The sequence below is a fragment of the Elephantulus edwardii genome, unplaced genomic scaffold, assembly GCF_000299155.1.
Source record: "Elephantulus edwardii isolate Elephantulus edwardi_28Jun2011 unplaced genomic scaffold, EleEdw1.0 scaffold00186, whole genome shotgun sequence".
Classification (NCBI taxonomy): Eukaryota; Metazoa; Chordata; class Mammalia; order Macroscelidea; family Macroscelididae; genus Elephantulus; species Elephantulus edwardii.
The window spans coordinates 253,265-275,273 of NW_006399936.1; the positions used below are offsets into that span (position 1 = coordinate 253,265).

Here is a 22,009-nt window from a genome sequence, read left to right on the forward strand (position 1 = left end):
GGGATGGGAGTGTCGGAGACAGTGCGATTGGCACAGGACAGAGCAGAGTTTAGGGCTGTTGTACATAGAGTCACAAGCAACTCGAAGGCACATAACAACCACATAGGAAACCTATACCTAGACCAAGAAGCTTTTCAAACAGAACAAGGGAACATCGCATGGTTTAACATCAGGAAAGGCATGCAACAGGGCTGAATCTTTTTTCCATACTGTTTTAAAATGTATGCTGAGCAAAACTTTCTAGAAGCTGCACTTTATGAAGAAGGATGTGGTATTAGGGTCAGAGAAAGGCCCATCTACAGCCTTCATTATGCAGATGACACAGTCTTGTTTGCTGAAAGTGAGGAAGACTTGAAGCACTTGTTGGAGATGACCAAAGACTACAGCCTGCAATATGGATTACATTTCAACATCAAGAAAGATCCTCACCATTGGACCAATAAACAACATTATGATAGATGGAGGAAAGATTGACTTTGTTCATGATTTCATCTTGTTTGGATCCACAGTCAACATCCTTGGTACCAGCAGTCAAAAGACAAATCAAAAGAAACCAAAAGACATAGTGTACTGGGAAAGCCTGCTGTCAGGCACCTCTGCAAAGTATTGGAGAGTAATAGTGTCAGTTTAAAGTAAGGTGCACCCAATTAAAGCCATGGTCTTTCTAATCACCTGCGATGCAGCTGAGAACTGGACAATGAATAAGGATTGATGTCTTTGGGATGTGGAGTTGGAGAAGAGTGCTGAGTGTCCCATTGACTACCAAAATGACAGATAGATAGGTCTTGGAGACAGTGCTGTCAAAGTACCCCGTAGTGGCAAAGATGGTGAAGCTTCATCTCTCACACTTTGGGTATGTTGTTAGGAGAGGCTAATCCATGAAATAAAAGACATCATGCTTGAAAAGGTTGAGGGTCAGCAAAGGAGAAGACCCTCAAGTGAGAGTGATTGACAGAGCAGCTGCTGCTAAGGGATCAAGTGTATCGAGATGATAAGGATGGCGCAGGAGCGTACATGGTTTAGATCTGTTGTTCACAGGGTCTCTGTGGTTCATACTTGACAGCACTTAACAACAATGACAGTCCGTGGTAAGAGACATCATCACTGGAAAAGACCCTCAACAAGATGAATGGATCCAGTGTCTGTGGCAATAGACACAAATGTGTGGAGGATAATCAGGATGATGTAGGACAGGGCAGAGTTCAGATCTATTGTTCACAGGGTCACTATGAGTCATACTCGCCTCAACAGCACTTAACCACAACAACAGTGACTAACGAAGGGAGCTGTGGTGGCACCATCTGTAGGGAGTTGTGCTGCTAACCCAAAGGAGAGGTGGTTTGAATCCACTGGTGGCTCCACAGAAGAAGAGGGACAATCTCCTCCCATTTGATTTACAGCTTCCTGTAAAGCCACTGAAGGGTCAGCTATGAGTCAGTTCCAACACGCTGGCAATGTGTTTTGAGTGATTCATTATGCTGATTCTCTTTTCATGTGCTTACTGGTTGGTTATATATTTTCTTTGGAGAAATATCCATTCAAGTCCTTTGCCAATTTTTAAATCGCATTGTTTTTGCTGTGGTTTGGTTGTAGAAGTTCTTTACATAATCTAGATATTAATTTTTTTTTAAATTTTTGTGTGCGTGTACCGTCAAATCAGATCTGACTGGTACAGGAGGAGATTGCCCCTCCTTCCCCGGCAGAGCATCTGGTGGATTCGAACCGTGCACCTCTGGGATTGTAGTTGCAGCTTCTTGCTACTAGGCCACCAGAGCTCCCCTGATATTAATATTTTTTAAAATATTTTTGGCAAAAAAAATTTTTCGGTTGAGAATTACCCAGCTGGACTCAGTTTGTTGTTGTTGTTGTTGTCGACCCTGTTGTGTATCATTGAGTCAAAACCAACCCATAGCTGACCCTCTGGTGGGTTTTCAGAGGTAGTTTAACCCAACAGAATGAGATTGTCCATCCTTCTCCCATGGAGCAGCTGGTGGACTCAAAGCTCGTGCCTTTGGGATTGCAGCACAGCTTCTTGCTGTTAGGGCCACCATCTCAGGTCTACAGGACCGAGTTTGTTGTTGTTATGTGTCATCAAGTCACTTGCGACTCACAGTGACCCCCTCTACAACAGCTCTGAACTAGTTTAGATTGTCCCAATTTTGAATCAACATAGTCAAGCATATGCCTTCAAGAAGGCAAGTCCAACATACCTTCTTCTATCAGGTCTGATCACGGTGTTGGCGTTGGCCACCATCAATGTCACAGAATTTCCTCAGCTTGTTTGTTTGCTGACCTTGACATCCACAAACACACACAAGTGTGTTATCTTCTATCTTCATGGCTGACTCAGTGGTCAAGGGGAACTGGATGATGGCATCGTGCTCAAACTGGTTTCTCCTGGAGGTGTTCTCCTGGGGATGTTTGCGCAGCTGTCAAAAGTCTCAGTGTCTTAGGCTGCTGGAAAGTAGGTGAACTGACGTCTTCCTTTCTTGTGACTATGGATGCCCTCCGGGACTTCCTTCTTGAACTCTTAACACTTTTGCTTTGGGTTCAGTTTTGAGAGGGGCAGGATCTTGCAATCAAGATCCATTAGTAATAATGAGTGACTGGAACGCAAAAGTGGGCAATAGGGAAGAAGGATTGGTAGTGGGAGAAACATGAAATTGGTGATAGAAATGAGGCCGGAGACAGAATGATAGAATTCTGTACAATCAATGATTTCTACAAGAAACACAAATGGCAACTATACACATGGACTTCACCTCATAGCCTACAGAGGTATCAAATTGAGTACATATGTGGGGGAAATTGTTGGAAAAGATCAAAATCAGCTGTGAAAATTAGACCAGGTACTGATTGTGAAATAGATCATCAATTACATCAAACACAAGTACAAACTGAAGCTAAAAAGAGAAAATCCAGGCACGCTCTGGTGGCCTAGTGGCAGGAAACTGCACTGCAATCCCAGAGGTGCGCAGTTCAAATCCACCAGATGCTCTGCTGAAGAAGGAGGAACAATCGCCTCCTGTACCAGTCAGATCCAATTTGATGGTACACACATAAAAAAATAAAATAAAATAAAATAAAACAAAAAGAGAAAATCCACAAGAACTAAGGTTTGACCTTGACTGTCCCTCCAGAATTTAAAGATCATCTTAGGAACAGGTTAGAGGCCTTGAATAGTAATGAGTGAAAACCAGATGAGCTGTGGGAGGATATCAAGAATATCATCCATGAAGAATGCAAAAGATCTTTACAAAGATAGAGGAAGAAGAAAAGAACAAGATAAATGCCAGGAGAGATTGAATATTGTCCTAGAGTGCCACATGTATGATATTAGCTATGGGTTTTTCCTAAATTCCCTTTATCATATTGAAGAATTCCCTTTCTTTTCCTAGTTTGGTATTTTCCTCATGAAAGTGTTGGGTTTGCTAAATGTCTTTTCCACTTTTATTAGGATAATCATGTAGTTCTTATCCTTTGTTCTACTAATATGGTACATTATATTGATTGATTTTCTTATATTAGCCATCTCTTGAGCTGTGGTATTGGAGAAGAGTATTGAATATACCATGGACTGCTAAGAAAACGAACAGGTTCATCCTAGAGAGGGTTAAACCAGGCTGCTCCTTGGAGGCAAAAATTCCGAAGCTTCGTCTGACATACTTGGACATGTTGCAAGGAGGGACCAGTCTTTGGAGAGGGATGTCATGCTTGGGAGAGTGGAGGGACAGCACAGGAGAGGAAGGCCCTCTATGAGGAGGGCCTCATTCAGTGACTGGGGAAAAGGGGATAGGTGTGTCAGAGAGTAAGATTGGCACAGGATAGAGCAAGGTTTAAGGCTGTTGTACATAGGGTCGCTATGAGTTGCAGGCGACTCGACAGCACATAACAACAACAGCCATCTTTGGTATAATTCCCACTTGGTCATTGTGTATCATTGGTACTAGCAGCCAAGAAATTAAAAGACTAATTGCATTTGGAATGTCTGCTGTCAGAGACCTCTCCAAAGGACTGAATGGTGGAGGGTCAGGGAAAGAGAGGAAGACTCAAATACAAAGACTGACACAGTGACTAATGATGGGCTCGAGCTTATCAGAGATGGCAAGGATGGTGTGGCTTAGGGCAAAGTTCAGCTCTGGTCACAAGGTCACTTACAGGGCACCTAATTCACTACCCAAGGCCCGGGACCACCTCCCTCTTGGGTGTTCCTCCTTACCCTCTCTCTCTCCTCTGGGCTTTCAGAAGTCCTATCCCCTTCACGCCCCCCCACCCAGCCTCCAGCCCTGCCCAAGCCCCCCCTCTCCTCATCCAGGCAAACCAGCTCTCAGCAGCGAGCAGCCGGCTCCCCGGGCATGGCTGCCCTGGCCCAGGACGTGCGCACGGAGTTCTCCCGCCAGAAGCTGGACCACGTGTGGACCGACACTCACTACGTGGGGCTGCAGTTCCCGGACCCGTGAGTGCTGGGAGGTGGGGGAGCGGAGCAGGGATGCTCGATGTGGGGGGGCAGGGTGGGTGCATACCACCCCTGCTCCCCAGGGATCACCCCAACACCCTGCACTGGGTCGATGCGAGTGGACGGATCGGGGAGCAGTTGCCGCTGGAGGACCCGGATGTCTACTGTCCCTACAGCGGCACCGGCAACACCACGGTGAGCACTCCCCCGCCCCCAACCCCCAGCGCTCTCTCCACCCCACGTCCCTCTTTTGGGTTGTAAGAAAGGAGGTGCAGGGGGCTGCCTCAGCCACCCCCTCACCCCCAGGGAGAGCTGGTGTACGCCCACTACGGGCGGCCGGAGGACCTGCAGGACCTGCGAACCAGGGGTGTGGAGCCGGCGGGGCGCCTCCTGCTGGTGCGCGTGGGGTTGATCAGCTTTGCCCAGAAGGTGAGGGTCCCCGGATGTGGGATGCTGCACAGCGGGAGGGTTTAACCCAATGGGGAGCATCCAGAAGGATGATGGAGGGAGAAAGGGAGGCACTAAGCGGATTGATTTTAAGACAAAATCAGGAGGTTCTGGGAGGCAGGTGGGGTGTGGGGAACAAAACTTCGGGCAACTCTGTGTGTGTTTGTTTTTTGAGAACTGAGATCTGTCAAGGCGCTCCAGGAAGGTGGAGAGGCCCTCTAACGGGTTTTCACAGCCTCTTCAAAACAAAATCTTCCCACTTTTATTCTTTTTTCCTACCCTGGCAAATCTAATTCCTTTGGAGGAATTCTATAGCCACCTCTCTTCCCCAGGTGGCCAATGCCCAGAACATCGGGGCTCGAGGGGTCCTCATATACCCTGACCCAGCGGACTTCTCCCAGGATACACATAAGCTGGGCCTGCCCAGCCACCGGGCTGTGTATGGACATGTGAGTCTGGGGACCCTGGATGGCACCCTTTGCCTTGGGCAGGGTTAACCTGCCACCACCCTCCACACAGCTTCAACGTGGGCACCATTCTGCCTACAGGTGCATTTGGGAACTGGGGACCCCTACACACCTGGCTTCCCCTCCTTCAATCAAACTCAGTTTCCTCCAGTCCAGTCCTCTGGTCTCCCCCAAATCCCAGCTCAGCCCATCAGTGCCGACATTGCCTCTATCCTGCTGAGGTGAGGGGTGCCCAGGGCCCAGGAGAGGTAGGGTGGAGAGGGAGGCTTCAAACAGCCCATAGGGTGGCTCTGGGGGGATTAGGAAAAGGAGACTTTCCCACTGGTGGGCACAACCTTGTTTAGGGCCCACAGTTTGGAGAGGGGAACCCCCTAGTTGGATTTCAGCCACAGGCCGCACTTCTCAACATTTGATTGGATGCAACCCGTATGCCTGGCTGCACGATTTCCCCAACCAGGGTACAGAAGTGACAGAAAGAGTAGAGGGGGGCTTCGAACCCTTCAGTGGCCCAGGTCTCTCTGCTACTCTGGATCCTTTCCCATTCCTTTCCAGGAAACTTGAAGGTCCTGAGGCCCCTCAGGAATGGAAGGAGCACTTCTCAGGGCCCCTTTATCGTCTGGGACCAGGGCCAGGCCTGCACCTAAGCGTCAACAATCGCAGGGTCTCCACCCCCATTAGCAACATATTTGGCTGCATTGAGGGCCGCTCTGAACCAGGTGTGCCCCCTTGTCCTGCAGCCCCCACAGTGTGTTGGCAAGGATACATAATAGGGCCATGCAGGAGGCTGGGGAAGGACAGGAGGGGCACAGGGGAGAGGAGAGGAGGAGAGCACAGGCTAGTAGGGAGGAACACTGAAATTGGTAGTGGGGCAGATGGGAGCCCTCGCAGTCCACCTCGCAGTCCACCCTGTCCTCAGGTGGAATGAGATGGGCAGTCTACTTGTAGAGAAGTGGGCACTCCCAACACTAGAGGGGAACAAGCATTAGCTGGATGGTGTCCCAGCAAAGCCTGACAGGAGGTCAGACTGGATATCAATTATCCTTTCAAGCACCACCAGCTAACGGTGTGGAAATGAAGGTCCTTGTGCAGGAGAGTAGGTTGATGGGAACAGCTCTTCAAGGAGAGTGAGGGATCCATGCGTGGTGAGGGAGGGGCGTGGCTGGGGGCTGGGGGGTGCTGTGAGGAGTCTGAGATGCTGCTGGAGGCTGGGGTGGGGAGGGACATAAAATATGCCAGAACCAGGGGACCAATGGGACATAGCTGACCAGAGAGGGAATGACTTTAAGCATCTTACTGCTAGAATAAGCAGTCTAGGGAGGACCAAGAAGAGGGGAACCCCATGCAAGGCCAGGGTTGTAGAGAGATGTTAGGGGCAGAGTTATGGAGCCGGTGGAGGGCCAGGAGGATTGGAAACACAAGCGGAGGGAGAAACCTTTGAGTATTACCAATGTAAGAAGTGGGTCCCAACCCTCCCCTGCCCTAGATCACTATGTTGTCATCGGGGCCCAGAGGGATGCATGGGGCCCAGGAGCAGCCAAGTCGGCTGTGGGAACTGCCATACTGCTGGAACTGGTACGGACCGTTTCCTCCATGGTGAGCAATGGTAAGGTCAGGGCCTGGGCTGGGCAGAGGTGGGGCTGTGGCCAGAGCCAGGACTGAGGCAGAGACAGTTAGGAACCCAAGCTACAGGGTGGGCCTTGAACCTGGGCTCCCCAGTGTTCTTGCTGTGACCCTGGATAAGCCACTTCCTCTGTTCCCTCGTCTAAACATGAAAGTAATAGTATTCCATTGGTCTGAGTGAAAATTAAGCAGAACCCCAGTGGCACAAATTAAAGCATTTGGCTGCTAACCAAAAGATCAGCAGTTCAGGAGGAACCCCAGAAGATTAGGACAAAGGGAGGACTAAGGGGGCACAACTGCTTGGCCCCAGTTAAGCTCATCCTCTTTCTTCCCTGTGACCCCAGGGTTCAGGCCCCGAAGAAGTCTTCTCTTCATTAGCTGGGATGGAGGCGACTTTGGGAGCGTGGGCTCCATGGAGTGGCTGGAGGTGACGGAGGGGTCCTGGGCAGGGGAGTTGAGTGGGAGAGCAAGGCATGAGGGGGAGTCTTACTCTACTCCCCTCCCCACAGGGCTACCTCAGCGTGCTGCACCTCAAAGCTGTCGTTTATGTGAGCCTGGACAATGCAGTGCTGGGTGAGCTGGGGCAGTGCCACCACGCAGGGACCTTTGCCCACTCCTATCCGCGGGGGCTGTACCCTGAGCCTGGTTTGTTTCTCCCTCTCTTCAGGGGATGACAAATTCCATGCCAAGACCAGTCCTCTTCTGATCAACCTAATAGAGAATATTCTAAAGCAGGCAAGGGGGCGGGCAAGGGAGGCTGTGGGAGGAAGGTGTCTGGTGGGGGCCGAGGTTTACCTGTGGCCCTGCCCTGCTCCCAGGTGGACTCCCCTAACCACAGTGGACAGACGCTGTATGAGCAGGTGGTGTTCACCAACCCCAGCTGGGATGCTGAGGTGTAAGTGGGGGTGGGCGAGGCTGAAGGGGGGGATGTCTGAGGTGCGCCGAAGCCCACCCACTGGCCCCTCTAACCTGCTTGCCCTCAGGATCCGGCCGCTGCCCATGGACAGCAGTGCCTACTCCTTCACCGCCTTCGCGGGGGTCCCCGCGGTGGAGTTTTCCTTCACCGAGGTGAGCCTCCCCGACCCTGTTCGCGGACACTGGTCTCTCGGCCCCGTATCCACGTCCCCACCCCGTCCAGCCGCGGCCCTGTCCCCCGCAGGATGACCAGGCCTATCCGTTCCTGCACACGAAGGAGGACACGTATGAGAACCTGCACGCGGCGCTGCGAGGCCGCCTGCCCGCTGTGGCCCGGGCCGTGGCCCTGCTCGCGGGGCAGCTTCTCATCCGGCTCAGCCACGATCACCTGCTGCCCCTAGACTTCGGCTGCTACGGGGACGTCGTCCTCAGGCACATCGGCAGCCTCAGCGAGTTCTCTGGGGACCTCAAGGTCCAAGATGCCAACACTGCTCCCCGCCTCCGGGGGTGGGGGTGGGTGCTGCCTAGGCCACGGGGTCTGGCCCTCCTCCTTTTAATCCCCAGAGTCGTGGGCCCCTTTATCCAGCCTCCAAGCATCTAAACCCCCAGGACCTATCAAGTGACCTCTCAGGCCCCAGGATCTGTCCTCCCCGTCCCTACAGCACCTATTTCCTCACTCCATCTCCAGCACTCTGCCTCCCTGCCCTGCCACCCCCTGCCAGGCCCAGGATCCCAGCCCCATTCCCCAGCATCGGGATACCCTCACCCCCAGCCCGGGGTCCTGGCCTGCCTCCGCCAGCCCCTGGCTGCCTGCCCCAGCCCGCGCCTCCACCCTCAGGCCCGCGGGCTGACGCTCCAGTGGGTGTACTCCGCGCGGGGGGACTACATCCGAGCAGCAGAGAAGTTGCGGAAGGAGATCTACAGCTCGGAGGAGAGCGACGAAAGGCTGATGCGCATGTACAACGTGCGCATCATGCGGGTGAGGCCCCGCCCCCTGCGCCCCTGCCCCTGCCAGGCCCCGCCCCCAGCCGTGCCCCTGCCCTTAAGTGCTTGTCCATCTGTGCTTGGTGCCAGGGGGGATCCCCACTTCCAAAAGCCTATCCTTGCTCTGCCCTCTCCTCACTGTTTCTTAGATTCTGAGACTTCTTTCCAAGAGGTGCTAAGGACTTGCAGATCCCTGCCCTCAGGGCGGCCCCAGTCCTAGACCCAATGCTTTTGGACTAGAACTTTCACAACCATAGGGGCAGGACCCTCAAAGTAAGGGAGCTGAAGAAGGGACATATTCTTAGACACAGTCAGCCACTTAACGCGTGGCAAAACTGGGACCACACACATACATATAAAGATCACACACATATATACATATACATCATATACACCTCTCACTCTTGGATAAGGAAAACGTGTATTCAACAGCCCAGACAGTCAAAAAGGCACAACGTACAAAGAGCTAAAGGAGAATTTTTCTTCTCTCTGATTGAAAGATGGACGAAACCCAGACAGGCTGCCGGAGGTATCATCTGAAATTATTCCTTCACCGATCTCCTTTAATTTGGAGTACTTTACAGTCCCCTTCCTATCTCCATGTCCACCTTTTCTTTCACTTTCTCACCCTGTGAATCACCCTTTCAACTCTTTAACCTTGGAAAATGGGTTAGAGGGGCTGTGGACATGAGAAAATGTCTGTGGTGCAAAGTGATTGTAAGTAGAATCGGCCTCAGTGAGTATAGAGGTCACTTGAAGTACAGCGCACCCTATAAATACATGCAGGATGCAGGGTACCCAGGGTGTACATAGTAAATCACACACACACACACACACACACACACACACACACACACAGAGTTTTCAGAGCAAGTGTGTCTGATCCGGGCCGACTCATGTCCTCTTCTTTCTCTCTTGCCTTATCCTGTTTATGCTTCTGCCTGTTCTCCCTAATTGTGGCTCAGTGCCTCCTTTCTGTTTACAGATCTGTCTCTCTTGCTTCTTTCTCCTGTTCTCAATCGTCACCCTCAGACTCCTCTTCCTCTCCTCCTTTCTAATCTCTTTTTCCTTTGCTGCCTCCACTGAGCTCTGTGTGACCCCTGGGTGAGAGAAGGGATTGGGCATGCTTTATTCTCATTCACAGACTTTGCTTTAGCCTCTGCTGTGTAACCCCAGGAACACAAAATTACTCCCTCTCCCCCTCACCGTCTAGCAGTTGCTCCCATTCAAAGGACTAAAAGTCACCACCTGTGTGGACGGTGCTGGACCAGACCCAGGAACTATGGCTCTAGACCAGGGCTTGGCAGACTAGCAGCATACAGGCAAAATTCAACCCACCAACAGGTCTTTGTAAACTAAATCCTGTTGTAAAGCAAGCCCGTGTTCACTGGTTTACATATTGTCTATGAATGATTTAGTGCTGCAGAGGCCAAGTTGCAAAACGGCATGTCCTGTAAAGCTTCAAATATTTATTATCTGTTCCATCAAAAAAAAAAAAGTGAGCTTTGGTGGCCTAGTGGCAAGAAGGCATACTGCAATCCCAGAGGTGCACAGTTCAAATCCACCAGATAATCTGCTGGAGAAGGAGGAACAATCTCCTGTACCAGTCAGATCTGATTTGACGGTACACACAAAAAATAATAAAACTAAAAAAAAAAAATGTTAAAAGAAAAAAAGAGGAGCCTGGTGACCAAGTGGTGAAAGTTTTTGACTGCTAACTAAAAGGTAAACAGTTTGAACCCACCAGCTACACCCCAGGAGAAAGATGTGGCAGCCTGCTTCCACTTTATGGAAGGTTTATGTGTAGCCTTGTTTGCTAACCCTTAGCTTAGACTTAGAAGAACGGGTAGTCTCTTACCAAGCTGAGCAGTTTCTTCCTAACGAAGGAGGTGGCACTTTAAACCTTTCAGCTATTCTGTGGGAGAAGGATGCTTTTGTGAAGACTATAACCGTGGAACTCTAGGGGACGGTTCTGCCTTCCACTACAGGGTTGTTACAAGTTGAAATTTGACTTGACGGTACTGGACCTTGAGGAACAGACAGAACTTGGGTTGGCGTGGAGAAAGGAGAATATTCTGAAAGAAAAAGGCCTCAGATAAGGGTGTGGTGGTAAAATAGGCCTGGTGTTCCTGGGGAGCAGGGTGTGGACAGCAGAACTGGAGCTGAGCCCATGCATGAGAAGAGGGCAGGAGGCAAAAACTAAGTTAGGAATCACCTGCTGACATACCTAAATGCCAGGGGCAGAAGTGTGGATGTTTAGGGTTGGGACAGCAAGGTAATGAGGCTGAAAGCTGGGGAGATCATGGGACTCAGAGGACAAGTGGGATGAGACAGACTCAGGGGATTGCCACAAACGTGCTGAGAGGTTAGGGTCAGATTCAGCCGCCATTGGGTGGGCTGAGTGACAGATGCTAGTGAAAGACAGGACTTAAGTGGATGATTCAGTGAGTAGACTTGGGAACTGTTCCCTCCAGAAATCAGAGTTAAAGGCAGAAGGATGGATGAGGCCGGAGTAGCATTAAAATCCCAAAGTCTACAACGTGAATGTGTGACACCGCTCCCGGAGAGCCCAAGTCTGTTGGGGTGTTGCCCAAGCATTGAGCATCTATAAATATTTGCAGGTCATTCAAATATTCAGTCAGGTTTGAAAAAACCACAGGACTGTAGGTAATGAGAGGAGGAAAGGGTGGCAGTCCAACTCTGAGACGGGCCACAGGGGAGAGCAAAAGGAGCCAGAGAGGCTGCCAGAAACCTGGTAGGAGATCTGGCCCAGAAGGGAGGCCTCTGAGGAGAGACAGAATAGCATGGGAATCAGATGGTGGTGGAACTCTTGACCTTTGACTCTGGGTTCCAGAGAGGAAGAAATGAGGCAGGTGACTGGACTGCAGAGGAGTGGTTATCCAGAGGAGGAAGAGGAGGACAGTAGATGATTCCTTGAGGCTTTTGACAGGGAAGTGAATGACTGAAGAAGGAAGCCTGGGGAGCCCCATGTGTGAGCATGGAAGTTCTGGAGATAGAAAGGGATAGGCTGAAAACAGGAGGGTGCATTCTGCCCAGATACTGGTGACATCACAAAATAGTCATCTTGTGATTGGGTAACCAAAAGGAAGGGGGAGCTTAGGGAAACTCCTCAATAATGTAAGTGCATAAAACCAATAACTAGTTTTCTTAGAGCTGATTCCCGTTCATGGAGACCCCAAAGTAAAACTGTGCTTCTTAGGGGGGTTAGTGGCTGATTCTCCCCCCCCTTTAAAGTAGATCTCCAGTCCTTACTTCTGCTGTGCTTCTGTAGTCTTGAACCTCCAACCTCTACGGTTAGCATCCTTGACCATTAGCCACTTGCATTACCCAGGGACTCCACTAAGTGAAGACCTTATAGGACAGAGTTCTGTTTTGACACATATTTTGTGACTTGCCTGCACCTGATGCCAGGTGCCAGCCTTGGTTAGAAATCACTGGCAAGCAGTGGGTGATGTCCAGGCCTTTGCTGTGGCACAGAGAGCCCACCTGATCTGATCCTGTTCTTGGTGCAGGTGGAGTTCTACTTCCTGTCCCAGTACGTGTCACCGGCGGACTCCCCGTTCCGCCACATCTTCCTGGGCCGTGGAGACCACACGCTTGGTGCCCTGCTGGACCACCTACGACTGCTTCGAAAGGATGACGCTGGGGCGGCACCCAGCCTAGGCTTCCAGGAGAGCCGCTTCCGTCGCCAGCTGGCCCTGCTCACCTGGACACTGCAGGGGGCAGCCAATGCCCTGGGCGGGGATGTCTGGAACATTGACAACAACTTCTGAGGCCCTTTAGGGGTTCTACATAGCCCTACCCCTGTTTGGGAGCACGGTGTCTCCCTTTTTGAATGGTTTCAGGGTGACATACCACCTCTCGTTACTGAGATTTTCACTCCCCTTTCCTGCCCCAGCACAGCTCAGACCCCAGCACGTGGGCACGCACACAACTTTGGCTGCATTATTGAGACTGGGTGAGCAATGCCTTCTAGAAAGTGACTGTCATAACAGATCAGTGAGCAGCCTCCATGTGTTTCTTCAGGAGCAAGGTCCCCCACACTTTGAGATGCCTCTTGAAGGGTTTCCCAGGTTTTGAAGCCTCGTCTAACTCTCATAGAAGAGATTACTTGATTTTATAGTCACTGAGTGATCTGCCTTAGGAGCATGGGCTAGGACTTCAATAAACCACCTGGAGACATTCTGTCAAGCCTAAGCCTCTTTATGCTTCTTCCCCACCCTCACCCTCACCCAGTCACCCCTCTCCGAATCATCCCTCCCCGGATACCGAAGGAGGGGTTGGCCAGAAGGGTGTGAGTGGAAATGCTGTCTCCATAGGGGAAACCCTGCTATCTGAGGAAATAACGGAAGCTTAGTTAGTGCATAACGCATCAGACCGTTAACAGTAAGGTGAGTGGTTTGAATCCCACACCTGGTCTGCAGGAGAAAGATGGGCAGTCTCCACCTCGGAAACCTGACAGAAGGTCACTATGGGCGAGAATCAACTAGAAGGCAGTGGATAGTCTCCAAAGAGGTCATTGAGTGGTACAATGATTTGTCCTCAACTACTAACCTAAAAGTTGGCTGTTCAAATCTACCGAGTGATGCCACAGGGATAAAAGACCTACTGGGTCACTTCCTTGAATATTATAGTCAAGAAAACCCTATAGGGGTGCTTGTCTCTACCACATAGAGTTACCATGAGTCAGAACTGACTTGATGATAGCAAGTTTGGTTTGTTTTTATTCCTAAAAACTGGGCTCAGGGAGCTCTGGTGGCCTAATGGCAAGAAGCTGCACTGAAATCCCAAAGTCACATGGTTCATATCCACCAGATGCTCTGCTGGCGAAGGAGAGGCAATCTCCTCCTGTGCCAGCTGGATCCGATTTGATGGTACACAACAAGAAAAACAAAACAAAACAAAAAAACAACAAAGAAACCTACTGGGCTCAAATATACCAGGGATCATGAAGATGACACAAGACTTGGCAAAATTATGTTCTGTTGGACGTGGGGTCACCATGTGTCCCAGGCAACGACGCCATGGCAAGAAGGAATAACATTGTCCGGAGACCACCATGGACAGGAGCCTAGCTCTGTAATCTTCTCCTGGGGCCAGTGCCACCTACACAGCTTGTAAGGCCCAGTGTAACATGAAAAGGTAGGGCCCTTTGTTCAAAAGGCAGAACAAAGCCCTCTGCTTTCTCCCTTCTCAACTTGCCATGGTGTTTTTATTTGTATGTAATGTCTTGCTTCCTTGGACACAGAGATGCTTTCAAGGCGAGTGACAACCTTCACACAGCTTGGAAGATAGAGAGCATGTGTCCAGTCCCAACCCTGACTTTCCCCAAGCCTGTGTTTGGAGCTCAGCTGGGGAAAGAAGGTGGTAGTTATGACCCAGTGAAGGCAGAGTTGCTGGCAGGAACCCTCCACACATCCCGTTGGCCCATGGGATTTAACTTACAAGACACAACAAAAAATAAAATTATTAACCATTTCAATATGAAAGCTATAGGGCATTAAACCCTAAGTGCATGTCCCCCCTCTGAGCACAAAATCCCCTGAGAAAGAAATGGTGACAAAACCATTACCATTATATTATCCTGACTGGTGATGTCTGGATGCCCTCCTCGAACTCTCTCTGGTCAATCTTTGTCCAGTGAAGGTGGATACCACAAGGTATGAGTCACAGGAGGGTAGGGAATTACAAGAGGTGCTGTTACCACTCTACTTCAATCACAGTCTCCAGAGGTTGCTACCCTGACTTTCACTCCGGGGGCAGGAGTATAAATCTTCAGCTCTCAGGCAACTTGGTCATCTCTTACTCCCTCCCTATTGATGGTTTAAAGTTTTATCCAGCTCCTTATGAACAGGCACTTCACCGAAGACGACATTCAGATGGCTAACAAACACATGAAGAAATGCTCAAAATCCCTAGCCCTAAGAGAGATGCAAATTAAAACAACTATGAGATATCATTTCACCCCAGTCAAAATAGCAAAATTTAACAGAACAGCAAGCAACAAATGCTGGCGAGGTTGTGGAGAAACTGGAACCCTGATTCACTGTTGGTGGGAGTGTAAAATGGTGCAACCCCTGTGGAAAGCAGTATGGCGCTTTCTCAAAAAGTTGCAAATAGAGATACCATTTGACCCAGCAATTCCACTACTGGGAATATACCCTGAAGAGACCATAGCTGACATCCAAGCAGATATATGCACACCCATGTTTATTGCAGCTTTGTACACAATAGCAAGGAGTTGGAAACAACCTAAGTGCCCATCAACAAACGAATGGCTAGAGAAGCTGTGGTATATTCGCACAATGGAATACTATGCTGCATTAAAAAACAAGGAACTCATGCAATATTATTCAAAATGGTTGACTCTGGAGAACATTATGCTGAGTGAAATATCCCAGTCACAAAAGGACAAATATTACATGATGCCACTGTTGTAGAATGGGACTGTCCTTGGGGTTAGGGAGACACTGAGTAAGATGGGTTCAATAATGTATACTGCACTGAAGCAGAGGAGGGAGAGAACCGTCTAAAAGAGAGATGTAACTGGGTATTTCTGTCATCACAGGAGACTAGAGCGAGGGCTGCATGGTGGAGGGACCTGGGGGAGGGTTTGTAAAACAATGAAAGAATCTTTTATTTTACTTTTCCATAATTTTTGGACTCATGTACTTATAACTTGTTAGTCAAATTTGTGTCTTCTAGGTTGCAACACCCCCATGATACATCTTGAAGGATATGTACATGTACAGCCAAGCACAATCAATAAGAGTGCATCTGAATTCCAAAATCAATCTCCATAATAGTCTATGTGTTTCCTACTGCCAAAGGGGCCCTTTAGAGTAGTGAGAGAAGATCTTCACCCTGAAACCCACAGCGTCCCTTTTCAGCAGGAAGTAGCTAAGAGAATACGCCATCCCCTTTTCCTTATGACTCAGGGTGAAGTCTCTCTCAGGGAGGAGTGATAGGGAATGGCAAAGGATACACTGACAAAGAAGATTAATCAGAACTGGCTTTGACAAGCACTGTGGCATTTGGACAAGAACAAACTGGGAGGAGGGTAGAGAGAATAGTGCAACAATGAATGAGTGGAAGCCCAAAATCTCTGTAAATGTTTATGAAAATTAATAAAATATAATTATAGAAAAAAAAAGAAAACCTACTTAATTAATAATAAAAAGTTAAAAGGGGTTTTTAAAAAAAAAAAAAAAGTTTTATCCAGCTCCTCAGATCACTGGGAAACAAAGGCTTCTTAGCCTTAAGACCTGAGCTGCTCCAGCCTTTTGGTTCCAGAGTGAAATGCATTTCCTTAGCTTCCCAAACCTATACCAGGATCTAGAATCTCAATTATTTTGTTCCATGACCTAGAACCCAGAAGAAATTTCCTAATGTGATTTTTTTATCTCTCCTTTATCTTATCCACATGCTTTTTGTGAACAGGATAATGGCCCCCCCAAAAGAGGTCCAAATAGAGATTCCTACAGCCTGTGAGTTTCTAATTTTATACGACAAAAAGGACTCTGCAGATGTGATTGGGGATTTTGAGATAAAGAGATTATCCAGGATTTTCTGGAAGGAGGGCAATTTCATCTGAGGGGTCAAAATAGGGGATAAAGGAAATGAGATGATAGAAGCAGAGGTAAGAGATTAGACTTAAAAATGGATGTGAAGGTGCTGTATGCCTTGCTTTGAGGATGGAATAAAAACCAAATAACTTGGAGCTCCCTGACTACAGATCTTTCCAATGCAATATATCTCCGGATCTTCTGACCCATGGCACCAAGAGTGTTTGTGGGTCCAAGTAAGATGAAGTTGTTGACAGTTTTAATCTTTACCTATCATAATGTTGCCTAGCGATTCAATGGTGAGAATTTTTGTTTTCTTGATGAGATATAAATAATATTGAAAGTTATATCCTTCGATCTTTTGCAGTAAGCACTTTAACTCACTTTCAGCAAGTGCACAATGCAGATTATTTATGTGTCTTCTTCAAATCCTGATTCCACATTCTTCCTCATAGAGCCCAGCTTCCTGAACAACTTGCTCGGCGTACAGATTGAATAGGTATGGAGAGAGGATATCACCCTGATGCAATCTCCTCTAGAATAGAGCTATTAACATCAAGGACACAACCATATCTTTTCAACAGAAGAATCCTCTCAAAGGCCAGCTTATGTTTTAACTATCTATGAAGATTTTATGCATTGATAAGATCTTATGACCTTGTATCAAAGATTTTCTTCCTTTTTTGAAAGCAGGCAATAAATAGTTTCTAGCAGTGAATAGAAGAGAAAAACCTTATCTGCTAAGTTTGCTCTGATAAAAAAACTTTCCCATTTTCCTGCTTTCTTTTTTATATGATAGGCTAAATACAACTGTCTCCTTTTTTTTTTTTCTGGCAAAGTAATTTTCCCCTAAGATAGTTCAGGATCAAGGAAGCCAATCATCCTACATAAAACCCAGATGCATCTGTCAGATTGGAACAGACTCACATCTGACCGTCCAGTGAACTTTTCAGTAAATTGCACTGGAGGAGATAGCCCAGGTTTCTATTGTGGCGCCGCTGGTAGATTCACATCACGGGAGAGGCACTGCTGCCTGTGGGTTAGCCCCTCAGCTCCCTGTGGACAGTGCCACTGGGCCTTCCTACACCCCTCCTACAGCCTACATGCATAACCAGCTAATACAGGCACCTCCAGGTGTTACGGCCTAACGACCTTTAACTTTACTAACAATTTCTGGTTTTAATTATCCAAAAGAGCTTTCAGTTGCTGTGCATATGCAGAAGCAAAAAGAGTGATTATTATATGGACTTCTGGAGAAAGCAACTGTAAAGTGATTATTATATGGACTTCTGGAGAAAGCCACCGTGAAGAAGAAAGCGGCAGTGTTTGTCCCATGAGGACTGATGCTCTAACCAGGCAGGTTCCACCTTGAGGATGAGCTGCACACACCTCCTGATTTGCATAATGCTTCCTTTCCTAAAATAATCACGCTTTCCCTTCCTAAAAGTACAAAGAAAACATGACCCCTTCCCAACATCTTTAGCTTAATTGGCAAATATACTCTCAAAACGTCCCTTTTTTTGAGATGGCATTTTTTTCAAGACACTACATTCTATAAAAAGAAAAGTTGGCTCATCCATATGCCTGTGCTAAGTAATTCCTTGCTAGAATAATAGTATGGGTCCTTTGAAGCCACTTGGGACCAATCGGTAACAAGTGGATTCTGGGGGTAGTATGCACCTCATGATGCTGAAACATCAGGCAGGAGTTTAGAATAGTCTTTTTTGTAACTTAGGTATGTGGTTTAGGGATTGTTGTTGTATATTGTCAAGGTGGAACTGACCCATACCTGACCCCCCGTTGGGTTTTTAGAGGCAGTTAATTGATCGGGAGGAGACTGCCAATCCTTCTTTCATGGAGTAGTTGGTGGCCTTGAACCATGTGCCTTTGGGATTGCAGCACAACTTCTTGTCACTAGGCCACCAGAGTAGGATTCTATTTTAGGGCTGAGGGAGATCTTAATTAATTTGCCCTATTTCCTCATTTTGAGGTGGAAACAAGCTCAGAGAAATGAACTGACTTGCCAAAGGTCACTCAGCTTTCTCAATGTAGCAAAAACATGTGACCCCGGGGGTGCTCATCCCCTGGAAGTGGGAACAGGAGGAAGCAGAGGCTGTCTGGGTACCCAGAAAGAAGTTCAAAGAAAGAGGCATATTCCTAACATTTCTCACTTTAATTTTAAAAATTTATTTCATTCAATATGGAAAATGAGTACAAATCCCTGGGTTGGTTTTTTAGTTTTTGTTTTTGTTTTTTAGGGGCAAGAGATGAGGCAGGAAGAAGGGTATAGGAGTCGGGGCAAGTTATCTATGAGCATCACAGTGGCTGTCTCGAGTCCATGGTCAGGGAGGCTGGAGTGGAGGCCGAGCAGGGAGCTCAGGTCCGGAGGAACACCATGGTGAGGAGGCCTGGAGCACGGAGAGCAACAGAGCGAGGCCCAGTGAGTAGTCTGTGCTATTTGCCCTCCCTCTGGCTCTGGGTCCCTTTTCTCGGGACCTCGATTCCAAATTACTACACTTACCCAAGACATAGGCAGCCACCAACTTCTGTCCCAGGGAGACATGCAGGACTTGGGGCAGCTGACTGCCAAGTTCATCCTGGAGTGGGAGCAGCAGGAAGGCCACGGAGACTATGCCCGCCAGCAAGAAGAGGAAGAAGGAGCTGGTGGACAGTTGTGGGTGGGCATCTAGGAAACAAAGTTCATTAGCAGTGCAGCCCCCAGCCCCAGGGCTGACCCAAGTTCCTACAGGGAGCAGACTGGAAATGGAGGCTGTGTCTACTTTCTTTTTATTGTCTTTCCAAGACCACCTGAAATGTACTCTCCTCCCTGGAGCTTCTGTCCCCACAGCCACAGGAAACCCTCATCCTCTGTTCTCTCAGCACTTTTTTCCACTCTTTACTCTGCCTCAATTACAGTCTTCTGTGTACTTATTTGGTAGACAGGAACTTCTATCTCCCACATGCAGCACACATCTTTGCGTTTTTTTTTTCTATAATTATATTTTGTTAATTTTCATAAACATTTACAGAGATTTTGGGTTTCCATTCATTCATTGTTGCACTATAGCACAAATCTTTGTATAGCATAATTTTTCAGTTCTTCTTACTGAACTGAGCCTGTCGGTACATAATAGAATGACTAAAGGCAGAACTAAAGAAGAACTCAAAGGAAAAGCCTGAAACAGAAGGAACTGTCATTTTTCCTCTTCTAATATTCAGGGAGCTCTGGTGGTTTAATGGTAAGAAGCTGCACTGCAATCTCAAAGGCACACGGTTCTAATCCACCAGCTACTCAAGTGAAGAAGGAGGGACACTCGCCGGTGTGATTTACTGTGGCTGGAGCTTGAGGGTCACCCATGAATCAGTTCTGACTTGGCGGCACAAAAACCCACTGGACAGTACATGATAACTTTTTCCCTTTTTTTTTTTTTAAATCAACTAGGTAGAAATGTTTCCACTTTCGTCTTTTATTTATTTATTTTTTTTAATGTGTGTGTACCATCAAATCAGATCTGACTGGTACAGGAGGAGATTGTCACTCCTTCTTCAGCAGAGAATCTGGTGGATTTGAACCGTGAACCTCTGGGATTGTGGTGCAGCTTCTCACCACTAGGCCACCAGAGCTCGCCCACTTTCGTCTTTTTGACTGAACCAGAAGATAGCTTTAAAATCAGTCTCACCCTCCTTATAAAAGTCAAGAATCCCCATCCCCAACTCACTCTCCTGGAAGTGTCTGGCCGAGGGTGGTGTTAGGGCTGGAGGCTCTGGCTGGGGAGCTGAGTCTGGCTGTGCCTGAAGCTCTTGGGGGTAAGCAGGTGCCCTCAAAACCGAGGTGATGTCCTTGCGCCCTAACACTCGACCTTCGGCGCCTTCTTCAGACAGTTCAATGCGGAAGCGGTCCTGGATGTCATAGTGGCTGGGGATGGGGGCCACATGGCGAATCACACTGTCCCAAGGTAGGAAAAAACGAGTGAGAGGCAATGCCAGAAGGAGCCTTTCTCCTAAGGGTGTGGAGGGAGGGTGGTGGGGAAAACAAGCTGAAGAGGCCCAGTGCCCAAGACAACAGCATTGTAATATGGGCGGGGGTGGGTGGGCGGGCAAGTGGCAGTGCTGGTTTCCAGCAGCCCCACTTCCAACTCACATATCAATGCAAGACTGAGGCTTCACGTATCCTTCTGAGTCAAACACCGTGTATTTGGCAGGTGCAGTGCACAGGACTATGGGATGGACACACAAAGAAATCTACTATTGCCTCAGAGTCCTGCCCGCAGAGGAGCACGAGAGTCCACTTGGCCTGCCACCCCAGGGCTGGACACAACTCCCGCCCCCCCCAACCCCAGCTCTTCACCTCGGAAGCGAAGCGCAGCTCCCGTGGGGTTATAAAGGGTCAGCAGCTGTCGGAGTCCACTCCGCTGGTCGGCCCTGAATACTAGATCCGGAGGGAAGACGAGGACCGGGACAAGGGGTCCAGCGGGAGGAGTGGCGCCCCGGGAACCCCGCCCAAGGGTCCCCGAACCCACCAGCTCCTGGTCCTGGGGCGCCCCACGGCGCATGCAGGCTCTGGACGGTCGGACATCCGAGGGCAGAGCTCAGGGGGCAGGGCCTGGAGTCTAGAGCTGGGAGTGATGGAGGGCGTTAAGGGACAACAGGGGACAAGATGAGATCGTGGGCCTGGCCGCTGCCACCACCATTGAACCTAGCCAGGTGAGCATCGGGTAGACCCCAGCCCAGCGGTCCCCAAACCTTTCCTTTTTTGAACTCTGCGCTTGATCCCCTTAGACTCCGCTCCCGAGTCCCACCTAGATGGTCACGCCCACTCCGCTCAAGCCGGCCCTTCGCGGCTCTGCAGGCCCCGTTCCGGATCTCCACAAAGCCTGCCCCTCGACGGGCCCCGCCCCTTCCGGGCCCCGCCCCCTCTTCCGCCAGGCTCCGCCCCCTCTGGCAGCCCTGTTCGCAGGACCCCTTTACGCCGCCTATGCTCCAGGCGACTGGTATCTGGGGCTCCGATCCCTCCCTGAGCACCGGCTGGCGCTCCTTAAGTGCTTCCGCCTCCACACAGCCGCTGCTATTTCTCACCTTTTGGTCACAGCACCTGCCAATCAACTTGCTGCCAGACCAAAGATGCCATCTTCCCAAGGGCCCGCCCCCTCCTTGCTCTCGCCCGTGATTGGCTTGATCGCGGTGATGTCAACATTTCACTGGCGTCTCAGGTGGAGCGTGCCCGCCCTATAGTATGTCGGACAGGATGGAGGCGGGGTTAGCAGAAGGGTCTTTGTTCCTTCCTCCCGGTTCTCAGATGGTCCAAAACATCTTCAGTGAGAAGCACTCTTTCTCACTCCCGTTCAAGGCTCACTCTGAAGCCAATGCGGCAATCAAAGCCCGTCATCTATAGCACTAGCTGGACGTTAGGGAGGTCTGCTGGTGCACTGCAAATAGGGTTAAGCGGCTAACCCCAAAGCCACGCCTCTCTGGCCGTTGAACCTACCCAAAGGCCACGCCTCTCAGGCGATTGGAATCCACCCGCTGTTTATAAC

At 49.3% G+C, this 22,009-nt stretch overlaps 2 protein-coding genes across 3 annotated transcripts in view; one reads left to right on the top strand and one right to left on the bottom strand.

Moving 5' to 3' along the window:
* The window catches only part of TFR2 (transferrin receptor 2), a 19,933-nt gene extending 7,250 nt beyond the window's left edge, over window positions 1-12,683 (top strand). Inside the window, exons 4-18 of the mRNA XM_006896463.1 lie at window positions 4,316-4,456; window positions 4,540-4,651; window positions 4,763-4,885; window positions 5,236-5,352; window positions 5,452-5,591; window positions 5,923-6,086; window positions 6,854-6,973; window positions 7,335-7,417; window positions 7,500-7,563; window positions 7,658-7,725; window positions 7,809-7,885; window positions 7,974-8,058; window positions 8,150-8,377; window positions 8,744-8,884; window positions 12,423-12,683. Coding sequence (XP_006896525.1) covers window positions 4,316-4,456; window positions 4,540-4,651; window positions 4,763-4,885; window positions 5,236-5,352; window positions 5,452-5,591; window positions 5,923-6,086; window positions 6,854-6,973; window positions 7,335-7,417; window positions 7,500-7,563; window positions 7,658-7,725; window positions 7,809-7,885; window positions 7,974-8,058; window positions 8,150-8,377; window positions 8,744-8,884; window positions 12,423-12,683 — 1,924 coding nt within the window. The remainder of the gene's footprint in view (window positions 1-4,315; window positions 4,457-4,539; window positions 4,652-4,762; window positions 4,886-5,235; window positions 5,353-5,451; window positions 5,592-5,922; window positions 6,087-6,853; window positions 6,974-7,334; window positions 7,418-7,499; window positions 7,564-7,657; window positions 7,726-7,808; window positions 7,886-7,973; window positions 8,059-8,149; window positions 8,378-8,743; window positions 8,885-12,422) is intronic.
* A 6,168-nt stretch (window positions 12,684-18,851) lies between these two features.
* MOSPD3 (motile sperm domain containing 3) lies at window positions 18,852-21,380 on the bottom strand. Of its 2 annotated transcripts, XM_006896464.1 has the most exons (6): window positions 21,323-21,380; window positions 20,824-21,091; window positions 20,617-20,692; window positions 20,195-20,421; window positions 18,997-19,161; window positions 18,852-18,883 (listed from the first exon to the last, which is right to left on the bottom strand). In XM_006896464.1, exons 2-6 carry the CDS (start codon window positions 21,026-21,028, stop codon window positions 18,852-18,854), a joined length of 705 nt encoding a protein of 234 aa, XP_006896526.1. In that variant the 5' UTR covers window positions 21,029-21,091; window positions 21,323-21,380. The 2 variants fall into 2 exon arrangements, with proteins under 2 accessions (XP_006896526.1, XP_006896527.1); XM_006896465.1 differs by lacking the exon at window positions 21,323-21,380 and having other exon boundaries at window positions 20,195-20,391; window positions 20,824-21,028.
* Window positions 21,381-22,009: the final 629 nt, after the last annotated feature.

Coding starts and splice junctions, on each gene's coding strand:
- MOSPD3 (XM_006896464.1), bottom strand. CDS start 21,028: ATGCGCCGTGGGGCGCCCCAGGACCAGGAGCTGGTGGGTTCGGGGACC. Junction 20,693..20,823: donor AGCTGCGCTTCGCTTCCGAG/GTGAAGAGCTGG, acceptor TCCATCCCATAG/TCCTGTGCACTGCACCTGCC. Junction 20,422..20,616: donor CCTCAGTCTTGCATTGATAT/GTGAGTTGGAAG, acceptor ACCTTGGGACAG/TGTGATTCGCCATGTGGCCC.